Source organism: Carassius auratus, chromosome 32 (assembly GCF_003368295.1).
Source record: "Carassius auratus strain Wakin chromosome 32, ASM336829v1, whole genome shotgun sequence".
Classification (NCBI taxonomy): Eukaryota; Metazoa; Chordata; class Actinopteri; order Cypriniformes; family Cyprinidae; genus Carassius; species Carassius auratus.
The window spans coordinates 10,857,839-10,878,492 of record NC_039274.1 but is presented as its reverse complement, the minus strand read 5'-3'; the positions used below and the strand labels follow the sequence as shown (position 1 = coordinate 10,878,492).

Below are 20,654 nucleotides of genomic sequence, written 5' to 3'. Positions count from 1 at the left end.
CGTGACATAAACTGACAACAAGGAAGTAAAAATGACACTGACTGCCTTTCCCAGTCGGGCAAACATCAGATCCCCCACACAGTACACAGTGACACAATGAGCATTTCATGGCAAAGTTGATGCGTGTGACTTACCTGCATTCACGTGAGGTTTGCAAATAATCAGTACGTCCATTCACCAAAATCTTTTCACATTTGTTGTTAGCGAAAAAAAAATCTTAAAACCTGCTGTGCAACATCTTTTTAGTTGTATTAAAACAAAAAACAAAAAAAAACTGCTGTCTCAGTTTGTATACAATCCCTTGTGTTTGATGGGTCATTCAGATCCTTTTTTCATAAAGCATTTCCTGTTTTGTTAGGATGTGGCCAAGTTTGCACATTACTAATGAATATTAAACATAAGGTCATATTTTGTTTATGCAAATGTACCTCTCAAATTCAGAGATAGAGAGCATTTATTACGAATTCAGCTCTGCTAAACACAAGTTCAATTGGTTGTCTGTTTGATGCCATTATGTTTGGAGTGTTCACCAGCTTTGTTTTCTAAGAGTGTGTGCTTCCTTTAAGTGCCAGCTGTTGGAGTGTGTATGTGTGAGGTCATTTAACATGTTTAGTTCTGGAGAACATGTTTGTGAAAATGCCGATAATTGTTGTCCATGGGTGAGAACTGGAGTGTGACTGCACCACCAGCTATGTAATGTGCTGTTGCACAGTGTTGTTCTGTTTCCCATTGCAGAGCCACCGGATGTGGGCTCCTCGACTTCAACTTCTGCTTCTCCTCAGCGATAAACTCTCGGCTGTACTCCCTCCCACTTTTTCTCTCTCTTTCTCTTCCTCTTCTTTCCCTCACACTTTTAAAGCACAACAGATGGTCAGAAGGTCTCGAATCTCATGAGAAGAGGACAGCTAGAAACCCTCGTCTTAGATTACTTTTTTTTCTTTCACGGATATCCATTAAAATGAAAAACAAGACAGAAAGATAAGATATATTTGCCATCACTCATTAAAACTGAAATCACACGGATGCTGTATTATTAGCACTCTTTCTGCAGCAGAGACCTTTGCAGACTCACAGAAAGTCTTCTCAGATTTTTCCTGTAAGAGCCGTAGAGCTATTTTTGCTGTGTGCCACTTTTAACTTTTTCACATTACTTCTGTTGGCATGGCTGGCACTTTATGCACAAGTATGCTTTGTTTATGGAGTTGTCACAAGGTTCGAGTATGTTGTAAAATGAGTGCATTCCCAGTATTGGAGTCTTGCATGTCCCTGCTTTGTCCTGTAACTTGAAGTAACTTTATCCTGGTTTTCAAGGGTTGTAAACAAATATTTAATTTGTTGTTGTAGTTATACTATACAAAGCCCTGCATGACATGTGGGGGAAAAAGATATTGTGACTTATTATTAATTTGTACCCTTGTTTTAATTAAATTGTGTTTATGATTTAACTAAATTATAATTATTATTATATATATATATTTTTTTGTCCATGCATGTCATTTTCAGGGCACCATAATATTACAATATTTAGTAGTTTATCAAATATATATGTGCATACAATATATATGCAATCTTTACAGACACAGAAATGTTGTATGTTTAATATTCTAAAAAAATTCAATAGAATTGATGCTGCTTTGTGCTTTTGTGTATCGCTGAACGCACAACTGCTGGGCAAAATGAGAATGTGTGTAAATGTTTGCTGAATGTCCTCTGAATCATTCCATGCTTCATTCAAATGCACACATTCTGAGCTAACATCACTTAGATGGGGTGATATCTCACTGCACACATGGCTGTGTTTAATGAACACACAGTTCATGTGGTGTCTCAAAATATCTGATCTGAAAACCGCTCCTCTCCTTTCCGCATAAGCATACTCGATAGGATGCGAAAGTTTAAATCTGATTGAGATTCAACTGCTGAAGACCAGCTCCAGATAAGTTATGTAACGTGAATCGTGTCCAGATGGCAGAATCTCCCATTAGGCTTTAGAGTAGCTCCGGGTGTGATTACTGTGTTTGTGCGTGTGTCACTTGAGTTGAGAGCATGGTGAATGTTTGGTTGAGAGCGAACGAGCGAGATCATACCAGTCCTCTGGCGTAGATTATCTTGAGGGAGAACATTGAGGATTATCACACTGACAGTTAGTATTAGTTGATTGTTTTTAGTGTGTTTTTCCAAAGTGTGCTTGCCTGTGCAAAACTCCATAAAGCAAAGGCGTTTGTTTGCCAGGGAGTTACCGATTGGTTGCTAAGGTGTTCTGAGTAAATTTTTGCTAGGTTGTTTTGGGTGGTTGCTAGGAGGGGTGTTCATGATTTATCGATTTAATCAATTTCAGCACAGATACATGTTATGAACAGTAACCGTTTACAGATGAATTGTACATTCATTTACATGGCCTACCAATACTTGTAGCCTACATGCACGTTTGAGTCCTTCACATGCATAAATTAGTTATTATTTTTAATAAAAAAATGATGAAAAGTCCCGACAATTTGACATTCAGTTTAGATTAGTAGATTCTCACAGGCCTTCAGGAAATAACCGAAATAACTGACATGGGAAAATTACGTCGGTTAGAGGTTCTAAATTTCGGTTTCGATTACTTTTTGATTAATCGTCCAGACCTATTGTCGATGTAGTATTGTTGCCGCCGCCGCTGTGTGGTGACGTTGTGTTTCATTGCAAAAGCCAAACTACTTTGTTTAGCCTTTCAACTGAGGACACAACTAGAGATCAGTGGTTTAAAGGAACACTGTTCCAGAACAGTTCAACCCAAATATTCGAGTGGGTGCAGTGCATTTTACGAAGTTTCCAGAAGCGTAGCATTTCCGTCACATGCTCGAGATATCCGGCCAAGCACAACGCACTAGATAGACGGCCAATCAGATCACACCGTGCTTTTCATACCAAGCTGTGCTTTATACATTGCTACAGTATTGACAATTGATGATAATTTTTTATTTTATTTTATTTTTTCTGAAATTTAGCAAAAACTACTAAAAATGACAAATTTGTCAGGGTTATTTAGGCATTGTTGAAACACTGCATCTTCACAGCAGAAAATCTATTTGTTTAACAACAGAGCTTGTACATGCATTTCAGATAATAAAAATGTGCAAGTTCTTACAATAGCAGTTCAGAGGCACAAATGAAACATTCACTTTTCAAAGCATTTTTACATTGAGCAATCTATTCAATGTCTGCTTTTCTCACTAATTGACTGCATTGCGTTTGTTTTGACACATGATGATTTGGTTGTTATGGTAACAGAACGCATCCGCTTTCCTCGTCTTGGTTGTGTGAGATGGGTTTCACTGCGCTGTCTAGTTTCTTCAGTGTTGTGTAACAGATACCAGCTCCTGCTGTACAGAGCTGAGACTTCAAGCCTCTTGAGTCACTGCTGAACCACCTCCACGGCAATGACATCAAGGGCCCAGAACAGCACAGCATCATCTGATTAGACAATGAGCAGTGCTTCCACCTTCACAGACCTGCCCATTAAAGCTCTGTGTTGGAAGGTAGTTGTGTTTATGGGATTATAGCAACAATTTTTTTTTTTTCACCACAACTTTGCCTGCCTGCTTGGAAAGTTTGCATAGATGCTTGTACACTCACACACACACACAAACACACACATACACATTAACATCACTGGCCCATATTGTGTCAGACTGGCATGTGCACTATGAGTAAATATGAGTAAGTCAACGATATCGCTGTAGATGAAGTGACCCCAACTAAGCAAGCCAGAGGCGACAGCGGCAAGGAACCGAAACCGTGACAGAATGGAGAAAAAAACCTTGGGAGAAACCAGGCTCAGTGGGGGGCCAGTTCTCCTCTGACCAGACGAAACCAGTAGTTCAATTCCAGGCTGCAGCAAAGTCAGATTGTGCAGAATAATCATCTGTTTCCTGTGGTCGCATGCCGTCATGAACGATATGTGTGCTGTAATCACATAAGACAGAAGGTGCTATGATCGTAAACAAATAATAGCTAGCAAACAGCATGTTTTTGCTGTGTCTTGTCATCAGAAAAGCCCAAAAAGAAAGAAACCTGACAATGGACAAAAATCTGGATGGTATGAAGAGGATGGTATGCACTGTCAAAGATAACAAGTTTTTATTTGACCTTTTTTCACTAGCGCTGTAGACCCTCATCATGAATGCAGGAGTATTGTTGCTGTAGCTCCACGAACATTTCCTTCATTGTAAAATTACACTTGTTTGAAAGCTTGTACAAAGGTGCTACAGTCTTCCTATTGGCCAGTGTATCAGATGTGATGGAACTTGTCGTGTCCGACAGAGGAAATAATAAAAATAAACATGTTGACGTCGTAAAACTTTGCAGAGGCATTGTGCACTATGACACTACACGAGATGACATCCATTGTCACTTACGAATCCCCACAACACCCTACGTCAAGCAGATCATGGCAAAGTTTGGTTCCTGGGGACCCACTGTCCTGCAGAGTTCAACTCCAACCCTAATCAAACACACCTGAACCAGATAATGGAGGTCTTCAGGATCACTTGTAAAGTCACAGGCTGGCTGGAAATCTGCTTTGCAGGACAGTGGGGGTCCCCAGAAGCAAGGTTGAAGACCTTAACCAATAACGTTACATTAAAAATGTGTTATGGGCAGAATTGCTCTCCATTTTCACACAATAAATACTGAAATGGTTTGTTCTTAATTTATTTGTTTAGGTTAAAATGTAATTATTCAGAAGGATAATCAGTGCTGATGTTGCCTTCATGTGCTTTGTGTTGTGTGAAGTACATGCATCACTAGACATGACAGATCACATGAATTTGTCTTCTGGGCTTGTAACTCAAGCGTTAGTGGTTTCTTTTGCAAAGAACCTGATAACCATTGATTTACTCGTTGAGCGCTAAAGAAAGACACTTAACCCCGTGCGTGTGGCTAAAGATGAACTGTCTTTGTGATTGTTTTACTGCTTGTCAGTTTAGAAGATGTCTGTTAAACATGTTGGTGATTGATTATGATTTTAATAACTGTTTAGAGAGAGAGGTGAAAAATCATCAGTTTCTAAAGTAATTGACGTCTGTTTGCTTTGAACACAAAAGGCTCTCACTGCACTGATGGAGTCGTGTGGTAGAAATAGGCGGCCCCCAAAATGTTTGGTTTGTTAAATCCAACAGCTTGACCTTTTGTGGCCTCCATCGATGTTTAAAGACAAAGATAACACTGCAGTCTAAGTGCTGGGCCGTTGACTGTAGAATAAAAAGCATGCACACAGACCCCTCTGTTCATTCAGAGCGTTTGAAGACAGTGTTGTTGACTGTGCTGGTCCATAGACCCATACGTGGAGTGATTAACATCAGTGGGGCTTTTACTGTTGTCACTGGCAAAACTTCACACAGAAGAGATCGGACTCTACATTTGCAAAACCATCACTGAACTGTTGCAATACTGTTGCTTATAGTTAAAATTTGCATAAATCTATGAGTATTTAACAAATAACAAATAATGTTTGCATGTTATATGACATTTATGACAACTTAAATCCGGTGGCCTGTTGAGCAGAAGTGTGATTTTACTTTTCTAACTGATTGGACTTTTTGCCTGGCAGACGATTACATGGGTTGAAAAGAAAGAAAAAAAAAATCCTATAAATTTGCATTATCATATCAAGTGACGAGAATTTTATAAAGACTGTTATAAAGGCATATGTAAGTTCTGTCATTATTAGCTTATCCACATGTTGTTCCAAATCTGTTTAACATTTTTCAAAAAGAATCAACCTTTCTTATTCAGAACAAAACAAAAAACAAAACAAAAAAGAAAGAACAAACAAAATAAAAAAACAACAAAATACTCTCTCTCACACACAAATAACAAACGAACAACCAAAACCAAAACAAAACTGGCAAACATTACCAAACAATTTAATTGAACTGAATTGAATGTAATGAGAGAGACAGTCTGGCTGCCACAAAATAGCAAAACAAAACATTCAAAAATACATCTCAAAATAAACTGGGAACCGTTACATTATTATGTGTTACATGCATATAATATAAACAGTACATTTATAGGTTAAGATGAATAGTTAGCATCCATTATTTGGTGCTTCCTCAAAAGTGTTGAGGAAAGAATTTTGAAAAGAATTGTTAATTACAGTGAAAGGGGAATGAAACCAGAATTGCTTGATTCTCACCACTCACATTTTCCTCAGAACTGAAAATCTTGTTTGAAAAGCATGTATCTCAGAGGAAAGCAGCAGAAACTTTCTAAGGCTCTAAGTAGGCTTTCAGAAGTAACTCTGGCCTTTATGCTGTTGTTATGAAATTGAGCCGTTGGACCTTGATATGTGCTAAAAGCTTGCATAAATCAGCCTGTCCTGTTGGATTCTGGTGTTTTAACTGTATATGATTGCATTACTGATATGTTAGAGCCTGTTTGGAGACTGAGGTCTGAAGATAAACCTCAGTTTTATAGTGCAGCGAGGAATAATGAAAAGGACGTGGCACACAATCGATTTGGTCAGTGCACTCCAAAGTGCTCTCTAAAGTGCAAGTGAGGTCAAACAATCAGCTTTTTCTCTGATGGTAAACTTACTGATGTGCTTGAATAGCACTCGTGTGCCAGGCCGGACACACACACACATTGTTATGTGTTTCCTCCAGTAGTGCTCTGTTGAAGATGTTGAGTCATTCTGGCCCGTGTGTTTTTGTTCCGTCACCCCTCAGCTCAGGCCGGTATTCATGATTTCACCGCTATTGTCATGCTGCTGTTACTCATTCACTTGCCCTCTTTCATGATTTGCTCCTTCAGGCTCCCCCTCTCCCTTTCTTTCTCTCATTTTTCTCTGCCCCTATCTCAATTCGAGTCATGGCTAGGTTTATTGTTGTTCCTCCTTCAGAGGAAGAGAAGGAATCAAGTGTTGTTTCTCTAGTGGCTCTGGGGCAAACTTTTGAATGCGAACTATGCAGTTTTTTCAACATGTTGTCCTTGATTCTTTCAAAAAATTAATATTGTGATTATTTACTCACCCAGACCTTCCACTGTGTATAAACACAGTTTAAAAAAATATACACAGTACACTAGCATATGATACTATTTTTAGTGAGTTTGGGCCAGGACAACTTGTTTGTCCATCCAATGGATGAATAGGTGGAAACATAAGAGTGGTGTAGAAATTATAGTCTTTAAGACATTGATAATAAATACAAATGCAGCAGAAATATGTTTTATTCAGATAAAAGTGAGTCAGTGTCTGACACATCATGTGTTGACAGAAACATAGCGTTATGTTTCAGGTAATCTCAGCTCCTGGCAGGCAGGTACGGAGAAAACAATCTGTGCTTGGGACAGAGCCATTCAAGTAACACACCTCAACAGCTGTGGTAGAAGCAGTCATTATAAGAATGTTACACAAAGCTTGTGTGGAGTGTACAGTATGATTAGAGATCATTTGTGGTGTTTTTGTGTAAATGTTGGTCTGAAATAAACCGTGAGGGAGTCGGTTGTTATCCAGCAGGCTAATCTGTGTAATCTCCTTCTAGGGCTAAAGAAGGAGTCCAGGGTGTGGAGAGGAGTGTGTGTGTGTGTGTGTGTGTGTGTGTGTGTGTGTGTGTGTGTGTGTGAACACTCTCTCACCCACAGCAGATGCAAAACCAGCTTCAGTTACACTAAAGAGACGCTAGCAGGCAGAAGAACGCTCAGATTCCTCAGAGAGAGGGGAGGGGATCAGTAGACCAACTGCCACTCTTAAGAAGTTTCTTCATCCCACACACACACACACAGAAGATATTTAGAGTTAAACCTTCGGGATATAATTGAAATACAGTCCTGGTAATTAGCTGGTGCCTTTTTCATGCCATATTAATCATTTGTACGTGTCATTGAGCCCCGGCCCAGCTGGAGACCTCACGCAGGAGCTGTTTGTGAGCCCCTGAGGAGAATCTGATGCGTCTAGGCGACTATTTCCAGGAACCCGAAGTAAACAGGGCTAGAACAGAAATGAAAGCATTAAGCAGTGCCACTCAAACAGGAAAGTTCTAAGAGATTATCTGAAAGATATTAAGAGCTTGATTCTGTTGTACAGCGATATATGATTGTTATAGTTTTCTGTTAAATGTCTAATTATTATTAATGTGTGATTACCTTGTAAAGAAGTTTGGCATGCTGAATACGTAAACCATGTTACTTTTTGTGTAGCCTTAACAGTGCTCATTTAAAAAAATATCTATATGTTGACAACTTGTACAAGCTAATCTGAGTCATGCATAAATATTGCATAAACAGTTAATTTAACGCAAACGGTTAATGAAAGTGAATTGTCCAAAAATCCAGAGGTGTACATCGGATGATTTTTTGTATTCAATTGTTTTTACTTTTTTAGTCCCAAAATGTTCTGGAATACTCCAGAAAGCACGAGAATATTACAGAATGTTACTTCTAGAATGTTCCCATCCTTGCAAAAAAAATTATAATATTCAAAACTACTACAAAAATGTATCTGTACTAAACTAATGTTTCATAATTAATGATAGAAGTTCTAAAACATTTATCCTACCTAAATATTTAGTGTTGATGTTACGTGAAATTAAAAAAAACCTCACACAAAATATAAATGAAACTAATTTGTCTTACAAAGTGCTATTTAAATATTTAGTTGCTTATCAAAGATTTATTCATAAAAGTAAGTGTTATAAGTGTCTCAGCATTTTTCAGACTCACACATATCTTTCCCATGATGTGGGCACACTGGCATTTCTCTCATTTTCTACCATGTTAGGCTGGTGAAAGTGCAAAACAGTGCAGGGGATTGTGGGAAAAAAGGCCTGCCCTTGGGAATCTTTAGTTCCCACTGGGAACGGAGAGGCGGGATATGCTTCCTTGCCAAATAAAACAGCTGAACAAAAGATCTGGAGAAGGGGAGCTGATTGGACAATTGGACAGTGCAGGGAAGAAGAGAAAAAAATGCACACACACACATACTTCCACATGCTATTGTTGTTGCAGTGTAAAAGTGAATTTGGATTTTCAAACATTAAGAGAGTTATTTGTCTAAACTAAGCATGGAGAACTGGATCTGGAGGCCTGGATTTACACCGTACTGTGCATGACACTAATGTTCTTTGAAAACATGACATGCTAATCTTCATTTAGCCCTGTTCTCTGTGTTTTGGTCTGGTTTGTCTCTGTAGTCACACGGACTCGCGCTCACATTCACACACCCTGTTCTAAGCTTCCTAGGCCCTGTAATTAAAATCCTCCCCTCTCCAGAAATACACCCTGACCCCACGACCAGTGCCACAGAGGGAATGTGTGTTTCACGATTATATGGAGAGAGCAACTTCTGTCTGGAATGAAAAAAATGGAAAGGGAATTGGAAAAGTCTGAGCTCTTTTCAGACAAAAAGCTCACGTCCTCAGCTGCTGTCAAAAATGGACTTGGACGAAATCTGAATTACTGTAAAAAAAAATGTCTTTGTTTACTCTGGGGAACATTATGACTGTTTACCTGATTCATGTCCATGCATATACAGTGTGTTTGAGCGTATATGCTAGCGAGACATGCATCTATAGTCTGATTGTGACTCTGACAGAATGTAAACACAAAGGAGGTGTCATAATCAGCAAGATCATCAACACTATACGTTGTCCGTTTTGGTTTTGGTCTCACGAAACCTGTTATGTTCTTGTCTGGGTTATATTTTACAGCAAGATCAAAAGAAGTGAATAAGAAACCCGTATATATGCTGTATTTTTAGGATCAAATAAATCAGTGAGAAGTCCATTCACATAATGGTAAATAAGAAATTAATGATGGGGGAAGGGCTGCGGGGATGTGCTAAATTATCATTAAAATAATGATACAATATATAAAGCTATTTTTTTTGATCGTATTGAAATGTTTTGTCATCTGTTTTTGTTTGTATTGTTTCTATTCTGTCAGTGTCTAATGCAACAGTGTATGTGATTGGTCATCATTTATTCTGTGCTAACTGTGATTGGTGGTTCTCTCTCTCAGACCTGTCAAAGAACCGTCTCTGTGAGGTGTCAGAGGAGGTGTGTCAGTTTGTCTCTCTGGAGACACTCAGTCTGTACCATAACTGTGTGCGATCCCTCACGCCCAGCCTGTGCCAGCTGCAAGCCCTCACCTACCTCAACCTCAGGTACACACTCACACTCAGGTCTCAGGTGTGCACAGAAAAAACACACACATCTACATCATCGGCAGTGATAACTTTAACCAGGAAAGGAGAAGAAATTACATGATGTGTGGCCAAGTATGGTGACCCTATTTGGAATTTGTGCTCTGCATTTCACCCATCCATGTGCGCACACACAGCAGTGAGAAGTGAACAAATACACACACACACACACACACTGTGAACACACACCCAGAGCAGTGGGCAGCCAATGCTGTGTTGCCCGGGGAGCAGTTGAGGGCTCAAGGGTCTCACCTCAGTCGTGGTATTGAGGGTGGAAGAGAGTGCTGGTCATTCACTCCTCCCACCTACAGTTCCTGCCAGACCTGAGATTCAAACCCGTGACCTTTGGGTTGCAAGTCCGACTCTCCAACAATTTTTGTTGTTGTCCAACCAGAACAAGACACTTCAGGTCCTCTTCTCAGGCATATAAAATAGCACAAAAAAATCTGTCATATTGGGTTTTTATATTTGTTGAGGAAGTGAACATTTTCATCCAGCATGCATTAAATTGATATTTATAATGTTAGATTTGTATCTCTAATAAATTATGTTCTTTTCAAGTTTTTTTTTTTTAAATCAAAGAATCCTGAAAAAAAAATAATAATAATGAAACATCACCCCTTTGCCATTACAGGGTAAATAACATTTTAAACTAGATTCAAATAGAAAACAACACTTTTTAACTGTGACCGTATTCCTCCGTATAACTGTTTTTACTGTATTTTGACCTTGCTGAGCAGATGTCTTCAAAAAAACTGAACCCAAACTTTTGAATGGTAATGTACAGAAACTAATCCGGTCTCCCCAAGTGAAATTTCAGCTTCTTTGTTATTAAAGATATTTGAAGGATTGTAGATACAGTATATCTGTCATTCAGTCAGTCTTTTATACTGGTGTTAGATTGCATTAACTGAGTCCTCTCTCTTTCTGTATGTGTGTTGTAGTCGTAACCAGTTGTCCAGTCTACCGCCATCAGTATGTCAGCTCCCTCTCCTGCGGGTGCTCATCGTCAGCAACAACAAGTTATCGGCCATACCGGCCTCCATTCACACACTCCAACACCTGCGACAACTGGTAAGTGCAACTCACAGACATAGATTTGTGTTCATTTGAACTATTTTAATAAAGGCTTCGCATAAGGTGATGATACACGGGGCAACTTGAGCAGTGTTGCTGAGCGATGTTGCATCTGGATACTTTAGATCGGTCATGGTGGGCCCTGTGTCTCACCTCGTTGCCCATTGATAGCAACATTGCTCAAAAAGTTGCTCTGTGTATCATCACCTATAGACTCAAACGTTTACAGAGGTGATGATATCACCTGATCTGCTAAATCCTAACTCTCCACCTCACACAAACTGATAAAAAAAAATAAAAAATTAAATGGAGTGCTGCAGCCATGAAGTTAATGCGCTATGGGTTCCCTTGAGATTTTCCTATGTATTTTTTTTGTGTGTAATTTCCATTTATAAAACAAAATGCCCAGGTATCTTCAATTTGTATTTACAACAGACCTTGTTTTACTCATAAATTGTAAAAACCCCTTATAAAAATAAATAAATAAAAAAAACGCTGGAAATTTTCGAGGGAACCCATAGTGACCGAGCATTCCAGGTTTTGATGTCACAGCTGTAGCACTCTTTAGTAACATGTCAGATGTTTTCACAAGTCTCCTGATATTTTTGTCCATATTTTTGTGGATACCGTGATTCAGTTTTTTTTCAGGATTCTTTACTTAATCGAAATTTCAAAAGAAAATGTTTATTTGAGATAGAAATCTTAAAAAAAAAAAAAATGTCTTAACTGTTACTTTTGACCAATTTTATGCACCTTTGCTGAATAAAAGTATAAATTTTTGAACAGTAGTGTAGGTGCAATATTCCGTCCTTGTTTAATAATTTCTTCTATTCCTTCATCTTTCTCACTGTCCATTTCTCCATCAGGATGTGAGCTGTAATGAGCTGCAGTCACTTCCTGTTGAGCTCGGCCAGTTAGAATGTTTAAGGGATTTAAATCTGAGAAGGAACCACCTCACAACTTTACCAGAAGGTCAGCATCCCAAACGCATGGTCTCAAACACATTCTAGGCATTATCACATGAACACATTACAGAGATCAAGATGTTTGAAATATCACAACTCTGACTCAAATCATTATGCCAGTGGTGAACTCCCTAAATTCCCAAAAGCCAATAATGTGTCATGTGAATGTAAGAGGAGAAGGCTTTTAAAATAAGCTATCATCTCCTTCAGATTAATACAATGGCCACCAATGGACACATTTATGAACTTGAAGACACATTACTTCATTTTAAATGTCAGTTAAATGAGTAATGTTTGTGACCTATATTTGTTCACAGATGTCACTTGGTTTGTGATGTTCAAGCTTTAACAAATAGTTTTCAGGATCAGTGTGTATTGTAGATTGACACATTTCATTGACTCTCATTTCAGAGCTGTCAGAGCTGCCCCTTGTCCGTTTGGATGTGTCGTGCAACCGCGTATCTCAGGTGCCCGTGTGCTACCGTCATCTCCGGCACCTCCAAAGCATCATCCTTGACAACAACCCCCTCCAAATGCCCCCCGCCCAGATCTGCTCCAAAGGAAAGTTCCACATCTTTAAATATCTGAACATGGAGGCCTGTAAAAGGACTCAGGATCAGTTTGAGAAAGCTCTGCGGCCCACTGCCTTCAACAGCTGGTGAGGGATCGTCAAGGACAAGGGCTCTTAGGGTGTTGAAAAAGTTGAAAACTCTACTCATGCTTCTCTTTATGTGTGTGGTCTGTTCAGTCTGGATCAGGACCTGTTCCCCGGTCAGTTCAGTGGCCTGGATTCTGGCTTTAACAGCGTTGACAGCGTTAGCAAAAGATGGTCAGGAAATGAGGTATGAAGAGAGCTAATTTAAGCACTAATTCACTGCTTGCTAAAGGCCTATGGAGGGTTATTGGATGGTGTAAACAGCTGTGTGTCTGTGTTGTTTTATTTTAGTCTGCTGATGATTTCTCGGAACGGTCGCTGCGACTCGCGGACATTTGCCGCGAACACAGAATTTTTCAGGAGGAAGAGGAGAGAAAAACATTGCTAGATACACCCAAAGGTAATGTTAATGAACTCTCTAGATCAGTGGTTCTCAACCAGGGGCCGGGGCCCACCAGGGGGCCTCAGGATGTCTTACAGAATATAAAATAAGACAAAACACGCATTAAAATAAACACAATTTTGTATTTTATTTAAATTCACCCCATTAACATCTCTTTAAAGTACCTTGTCTTTAAAGAACCTACAGTCTTGGAAAACCTGAATATACGAAGAAGCCTTATTGTGTGGATTCTAGACTTGTTAAAGTTTTTTTAAGTTAATAAAATAATACAATTCTTCATCTGGGATTTTTACACATTTTCTGAATATACATGTTTGTAGTAATGCCAAGCTATAAATGATTGTATTGGGTAGAAATTGTGAGTAAATATATATTTTAAAATCCTTATCCAATAAATTACAATGGAAATTATTGAAATAATATTCAAATATTGTTGTGGGCAACTGGGGCCTGAAAGGCCGCTCTAGATTTAGATGGCTACTTTCGGTTGTCTGTGATAAAATGCCTCTAAAACTTTTGGATCTTTCTTTAGTGAATGGAGACCTGGAGCAAGTGGATTTTATAGACAACAGTATAACAGAGGAAGAAGAGGAGAGGTGTCACCCTCCGCTTACAGAGTCCCCTCAGGTGAGGAGGATTTACTGCAGTGACACAAGCAGAAACTGAATATTAAAGGTGCACTAAGTGCTTTTGTTTTTGTGTTATGCTGGCTGATACTCCAGGGCCTGTACCATAATGGTAGTTGAACAAATTCAGAGTTACAGGAGTAGTTTTGAATTGACAAAACCAAACTTCTCCAATCTAGCTTTGTTGGTACTATGATGCTGATCATTAACTTTCTTTGTTAACTCAGGCTGTGATCCTGAGTTTGTGGAGCGCGTGCACATGAATGTGTGACATCACTGGCGAACAGCCAATCACGAGCCTTGCAACACAAAGCAAGTTTGATTTACTTCTCGCGAGAGATCAATTGAGATTCAAAACTTAAGGTTAAAGGGTTTGCTAAATGTTAAGAGATTGAAGAATATGACAAATTGAAACATCATATATGAAAAATATGAAAAGGAGGACAAATAAAATAAATTATCTTGCTCTGTCAGTGCAGTGACGAGTGAAACTTGTTAAAGGGTTAGTTCGCCCAAAAATGAAAATTATGTCATTAATAACTCACCCTTATGCTGTTCCAAACATGTAAGGCCTCCTTTTATCCTCGGAACACAGTTTAAGATATTTTAGATTTAGTTAACTCGTTCACCCTTTAAGTTAGTTTATACTAGGGCTGCACGATTAATCGCATGCGATTGTCATGCGTGTCTCATCAGTAAAGATGGTTCTGTGATTAGCGGTAAATGTCCATCAGCTGCTTTCAAATGGAGCCGCACCTAATATACAGAGCCGCAGATCGTTGACAAGCTACGCAATATCGCGTTCATAACCGCAGGCGATTAATCTGCGATTATGAACGTGATATTGCACAGCTTGTCAGTGAATTACGGCTTCCCATCACACTAGATGTGGACTGACATTGCTCAGAAGTCAGATGTTGGTTGAAAGTGAAAACCCAACCTCTGTTTGGTGTCAAACTCTAGCATAAATACTCCAAAAACATGACAATCTTCACTTATTATAAACAAGATTTATTTCTGTCATAAATGTAAAAAAGTTCTTATTGAGATTAACAGAGATGTTGATGGTTTATTGAAAATTATAGTTTAGTTTGATGTCACCATTATGCTGATCAGTACTTAGGAAGTATGAGTCTTTTCAGTGTTAGCGTTCATTTAGCTGCTGTAATTATACCTGTTACAGCAAAAACATTGAGAAAAAGATGTCATTCGATAATGTTGGTTACTGGCTGATATTAAAAATGTCTTAATGTAACAATCTGATCAACTGATTTTACCAGGAGTCTGTTCAACGCTATTAATTTAATATTAGTGACTATAGCAGATGTGTTGCAATACACAGGGTCCTGACAATTTATGTTATTTTATTTTTATCTGATCTTTTTAAACTACATTGTTTTAGAATCACTTCAAACCTTAGGATGCTTAGACATACAGAGACCTTAAGAATTAGTGTAAGAATCTCAACAATGGTGACATGCTTCATGCCGCAATGCATTCTGGGTGCTATGGATGAGTTTTGCATGATGTACCCAGAATACATTGCAGCATAAAGCATGTCACCATTGCTGAGATTCATACACTGAATCTTGATGTTTGTGTGACAATTTTTTTTTTAAATTTTTGAAATTATCTGCTTTAAATTCAACTGGGTGTCAGGTTGTTGACCATTGAGTCACTTTAATAAATAATACTTAACTAACACCACACAGTAGCTTGGGTGAAAACAAGTAATCAGACATATCAATCATCAGCAAGCAAACAGCACTATTGAACCACATATTCGTTTGCTGTTTTAGCCACAATAAAGATGACAGCAGCTAAAAAACAACACGACAAGTCAAGTGTCAAATTGCACAACTAAAGCCAACACTTACCAGCATTATGGTGACATCAAACCAAGCTATTACTTTTAAACAGACATCAACATCCACATCTAAACATCCACTTCGATCTTAATTAGAATGTTATGGAATAATGTTTTAATAATGTTATTGATAAACATTTGTAGAATGTTTTTAGAGAACGTTATCCTATCTTTTGAGAGAACGTTCTGGGAACAAAAATAAAACTACCCGCTAAAAACATTGTTAGAACAATCCATGGGAATGTTCTTAGAACATTTTAGAACAAAGAAAATTCTAGCTGGGAAGTGCCGCTCCATTTGAAACCAGGTGGTGGACATTTACTGCTAATCACAGAACCGGCTTTACTGACAAAGACACGCATGACAATCGCATGCGATTAATCGTGCAGCCCTAGTTTATACATTTGAAAATATATAGTGATAGAGACTCAAACATGTAAGGTCAGATTTAGAATTGTTTAAATATTGCAATCTATTGATACTACAGTTTATTTATATTACATGATGTGTATACAACGATTTATAATAACTGTAAAACTAAAATTGCTTGTGTGTAATAGATAAATAATAATAGTAATATGAATCATAATAATTATATAAATCATAAAATGACTCAGTAATTGTTTTTCAAGTCAGACTTCTTTTTTTCTCTCTTTTTTTTATTAGCATTAGTGAACTTTTTTTTGGAGCAAGATAAACTGGGGGAATGACCTTGTGTCAGACATGTGTCATTTTCTCACATCTGATTGGTCCAACTTCAGTTCAGCTCTCTGACCCACAACATAACCTCCCTTGGAGCAGGTTAGCTGTGGAGTGTAAGTTACTTTGGCAATGAATGCTGCTAAAAGCCAAGTCACTTACATGGTACCTAAAACCCAGGATTGGTGCAAATTAACCTGAAATTTACCTGACCAGCCAGCTAATCCAGGTTCATGGTACAGGCCCCAGAGGTCTTGGAAGTTGAAGATCTACGATAACAACTATTAGAAACAAAAGTTTGATGGTATCAGTGAATTTCAACACATTTACATGCCGCTCAATAATCTGTTAGTGATCTGACTGCGCTCAATCAGAACAAAGACCGCCTCGAGCACAGATGGAAAAAAATGGATAAAATGATTGTTGAGAATACGAAAAGTAAGAAGCAATGACTTCTTACTTAATTCAATTATTTAAAAAAAAAAAATTCTAAAGTTTTTGAGGAAATGAAAGTCTTTCAGACAGGTTTCCGTTGCTGTGGAAACGTTGACAATGTACCCAAATGTACCCATTTACATACACCGACCTACAGAGATATTTTTAGCTTTTTATTTTTTTGATATTTATAGATTCAGGTCAGGTTGTGTTTGAATTAATGAAAATGTGTAGCTTTTGTAGAGATACCACAATTTTGTGATGACATATTTGTCATGTGTGATTAATCACACACCTGAATGTGTGCGGTATTTCGGTGGAAACTTGATTAAAATGAGACTTATTCAGCTGGTCATGTATTCTCAACATGGCAGCCGGTATGCTGTCAATAGCACTTTTCATTTATTTAAGGATAAAACTGTTTTACATGGGGGAAAAATAACTTGATGCACCTTTAAGTTAACTAACCCTCCACTCCTACATTTTTCAGACATACACAATAAAAATGGTTCTAAACAGCACCAGAAACGGGTTCTTCAGCTTGTAACAATAGCAGAACCATTTTAGTGCATTTATGCATTTAGCAGATGCTTTTATCCAAAGCGACTTACAGAGCACGTGTTCCTTGGGAATCGAACCCAGAACCTTGCGCTGCTATCGCAATGCTCTAACCACTTGAGCAACAGGAATAATTTTGTTAAAAATAACCTTTTTAATGATGATAGTTTAGTTTTATTAATATTAGTATATTAACATATTTATATCATGATTAATATTATTTATATATATTATTTAATAATATTGTTTTTACTATATCTGCCTGGTATTACAATATCCTGCAGTGTCTGTTCGGGTTTTACAGAAAAATAACAACATGTCAATTAGGTAAATTTTTTATTTTTTTATTTGTACCAACAATGACAGTGCTCTAACAACAGTTATTAGCAGAATACATTATTAAAAGACAATTTCCATTGAACATAAATAAATACATAAATAAGTAAAACAAAATAGAAACTGAAAAATAGTGAAATGAAGAATCCTCTATGAAGCCTGTAAGTCCATCATTATGTGTATTTTTGTGTGATTGAGTGGCCGTCTCTCTCTGCAGATGACGAGGTAACAGCATCTGAAATACACAGTTGAGTTCAGAGTAACAATGCATCTCCTTCCATTTGTTTTTGTAAAAACAAAACAAAAAAAGGACCATAAATTAAATATTTTGTTACTTAGTGGTGAAGATGATAGAAGTATCCTCAACTAAACAGGGCTGGTCACACTTACTGTCTTAAACAGAAAAGAGAAAAAGTGTGATTTGTTAAAAACCAGTTACAATTTGACAGTTAAAAATTATAGACATTTTAAGAAAGAAATAATTTACCTGTTGAGAGTGTGTTGACAGTCTGTGTAGTTGGATAACTCCAGAATATCAGTAGGCCTAATGAGACATCTTTTTTTTTTTTTTTTTTAAGAGTAGCCTCTGTTAAACAATTATTTAAAAATTCTAACAATATGGATTATAAATTTAATGTCTCTGTTACTTACTTAACTTAGTGGAGAACAGGAGTGTCCTCAGCCAGAGCTGCTCACACTTACATGTGATCAAAAAAAGAGAGAAAAGAACGTGTTGGTTTGAAAACCAGATACAATTTTAAAGTTAAATTTGTATTTCATTTTAAGAATCAAATAATGTACCTGTTGAGAGTGTATTGACAATCTGTAGTTGGATCATTGAACTCCAGAAACCAAGTAATAAAGTTCTTTGCCAGTTACAAATTTGAAAAACAAAAGGGCGGGAATTCAGAACCCTAAACTCTGACACAAAGAACCCTTTCAGCATTAAAGTGGTTCTTCAGGATGCAATGGTTCAAAATAGAACCGGTTCTACATGTAAAGAACCATCTTTTTTTTAGAGTGTACCATTCAAAAGTTCTGTAATATTTTTCTAATGTATAATTGAATATCTTTTTAAATGAAAAATGATTTCTGTTGTAACAAAGCAGAATTTTACATAAATTCGTTTAATTCATTTGAATACAAAATAATTTGTAACATAAATGTCTTTAGTGTCACATCTAGTCAATTTAATGAATCCTTGCTGAATAAAAGTATTACTAAAAATAATGATGTTAGTGTAAAAGGGATAAGGTAAAGAAAAATGTTGATGTAATATTAAATTAAAATTATATCCCCTCTCTCTCTCTCTCTCTCTCTCTCTCTCTCTCTCTCTCTCTCTCTCTCTCTCTCTCTCCATGACAGGAAAAGAGTGAAAGCTCCAGTAGCACACACTCCCAGAGCCCCGAGTCTACATGCAGCAGGTGAGAGCTTATGTCAGTTAACAAATACACACACTGCTTACAAAATCTGTTATTATTATTAAAATGGAGAATGTCTCCATGTGGGTCCTTACATGCAGAAAATCCATCCTGAACTCTCAGAAATAGACATTTGTTTGTCTTTGAGCCACATAAAATACCAATCCAGCAGTATACTAGCTTATCTGAGCAGCCTGTTAGGTGACTGATAATGGAATTTTTAGACCTACAGACTTACAGATCCTCAAACTGATCGAGTGTGGTATCAGGTTAGCTTACACAGCACCTTCAGTTTATTTGACTAACTTTGCATGTAGTTTCGGCTTGATCTGGATCAGATATTTTCACAATCTGTCCGACAGATGGCATATATTCATTCCAAGGGATGGGATGAAGTTTTGGTTCAAATATTTTTTATTGTAGATCTGCTTTCAGTGTTGGCCATGAAGAAACATCAGTCATGTAGACATACTGCATTCAAACTAGACGATGCAGGATTAACTGAGAGTACAGGGACATCACAGAGAACATTTGAATTTGAATGCATTTGAATACAGCTGGTCAGGATCAGTTCTCGTGCTACGAAATCTGGGGACGGGCATGATAAATGGAAGAGAGGAGGACATTGTACTGTCTCATGGAAAGTTTCCAGTAGCTCTTCTTGGAGTGTGGATAAAGCGTATGATCAAAGGTGCTCCAAGACGGAGATGATGCGTAATTGTTCATTGTAGGGAAAAACACAAGTGGAAAAAAAGCAGCAGAATTACAATTACTGGACCTGTTTCTCTAGTTCCTGTGTGATTCAAAGGCCACGGTGATGTCCCTCAGTTGATTATAATACATATAGTGTCTCTTAATTAAAGTGTGCTTGATGCCTCCTCCACTTTGATTGCACAAGGTCAGTCTGTGAGGCAGTGCTGGGAAAAGTCAACAATGAGTTTCATCCCACAGTTTCTGTGTAACTGAGTATCTTACTGTCAGTTACTCAGTAAACTCATCTGCTTTATTCTATTACAACAACAGCCAAATGAAGGATGTTTTTTACTGTCAAAAATAGTCACAAATAATAGTTGCCTTCTTCCATCCTTCTACGCCTGCACAATATATCAAAATAAAATTTATAATCAAAAGTTTGATATGGCTTAGTGTGATTTTGACATTGCAGTGACTGCACCTGTGTTAAATATATGCATGGTTCAGAGTGAAGTTCATGCAAGCAGTGTTTTCAGTGTCTTGGAGTGGCTCGGTTCACAGTTAATGCTGCTCCACACAGAAACTTCATCTCATTTTGGGAATGTTATGTGTGACAATAATGCCAACCTTTACATATTCTCATTTTGTTTATTTTACAGTACAATAGTATTACTATTACAATTGTTGTCAAAAACAGTGCAAATGTGTGCCAAATCATTCAACCCTAAAAGGA

At 37.7% G+C, this 20,654-nt stretch overlaps 1 protein-coding gene across 2 annotated transcripts in view; it reads left to right on the top strand.

The window, feature by feature from the left end:
- The window catches only part of LOC113051597 (leucine-rich repeat and calponin homology domain-containing protein 4-like), a 35,896-nt gene that overhangs the window by 4,302 nt on the left and 10,940 nt on the right, over positions 1–20,654 (top strand). For both annotated transcript variants that reach the window (XM_026215490.1, XM_026215489.1), the window contains exons 2-9: positions 10,003–10,147; positions 11,131–11,260; positions 12,130–12,235; positions 12,640–12,886; positions 12,977–13,070; positions 13,175–13,283; positions 13,819–13,913; positions 19,173–19,231. In XM_026215490.1, coding sequence (XP_026071275.1) covers positions 10,003–10,147; positions 11,131–11,260; positions 12,130–12,235; positions 12,640–12,886; positions 12,977–13,070; positions 13,175–13,283; positions 13,819–13,913; positions 19,173–19,231 — 985 coding nt within the window. The remainder of the gene's footprint in view (positions 1–10,002; positions 10,148–11,130; positions 11,261–12,129; positions 12,236–12,639; positions 12,887–12,976; positions 13,071–13,174; positions 13,284–13,818; positions 13,914–19,172; positions 19,232–20,654) is intronic.